This window comes from Acanthisitta chloris, unplaced genomic scaffold, assembly GCF_000695815.1.
Source record: "Acanthisitta chloris isolate BGI_N310 unplaced genomic scaffold, ASM69581v1 scaffold28397, whole genome shotgun sequence".
Classification (NCBI taxonomy): domain Eukaryota; kingdom Metazoa; phylum Chordata; class Aves; order Passeriformes; family Acanthisittidae; genus Acanthisitta; species Acanthisitta chloris.
Window position 1 is genome coordinate 1 of NW_008682463.1, and position 342 is coordinate 342.

General features: G+C 60.8%; 1 protein-coding gene across 1 annotated transcript in view; it reads right to left on the reverse strand.

Annotated features, from left to right (window-relative positions):
- Nucleotides 1–34: 34 nt before the first annotated feature.
- Nucleotides 35–342, reverse strand: part of LOC103805881 (keratin, type II cytoskeletal 7-like) — a gene marked incomplete at both ends in the record, with an annotated part of 2,270 nt that continues 1,962 nt past the window's right edge. Inside the window, one exon of the mRNA XM_009078544.1 lies at nt 35–101. Within this exon, the coding sequence (XP_009076792.1) occupies nt 35–101 (67 nt within the window). The remainder of the gene's footprint in view (nt 102–342) is intronic.

Sequence of the window (342 nt, forward strand, 5' to 3'; positions counted from 1 at the left end):
AGCGCTGGGAGACCACAATTCCCAGTGACCCAACATTCCCAGTGTCCCAGTGCCCCAACACCCCCAGTGTCCTCCAGCACCGCTGACTCCAGACCCGAGCGCTGGGAGACCACAATTCCCAGTGTCCCCGTGTCCCAGTCCCCTCCAACGCCAGTAACTCCAGGCTGGAGCACTGGGAGACCACAATTCCCAGTGTCCCCGTGTCCCAGTCCCCTCCAACGCCAGTAACTCCAGGCTGGAGCACTGGGAGACCACAATTCCCAGTGTCCTCCAACACCGCCAACTCCACCTAGAGAGACACCAACATTCCCAGTGTCCCAACACCCCCAGTGTCCTCCAACA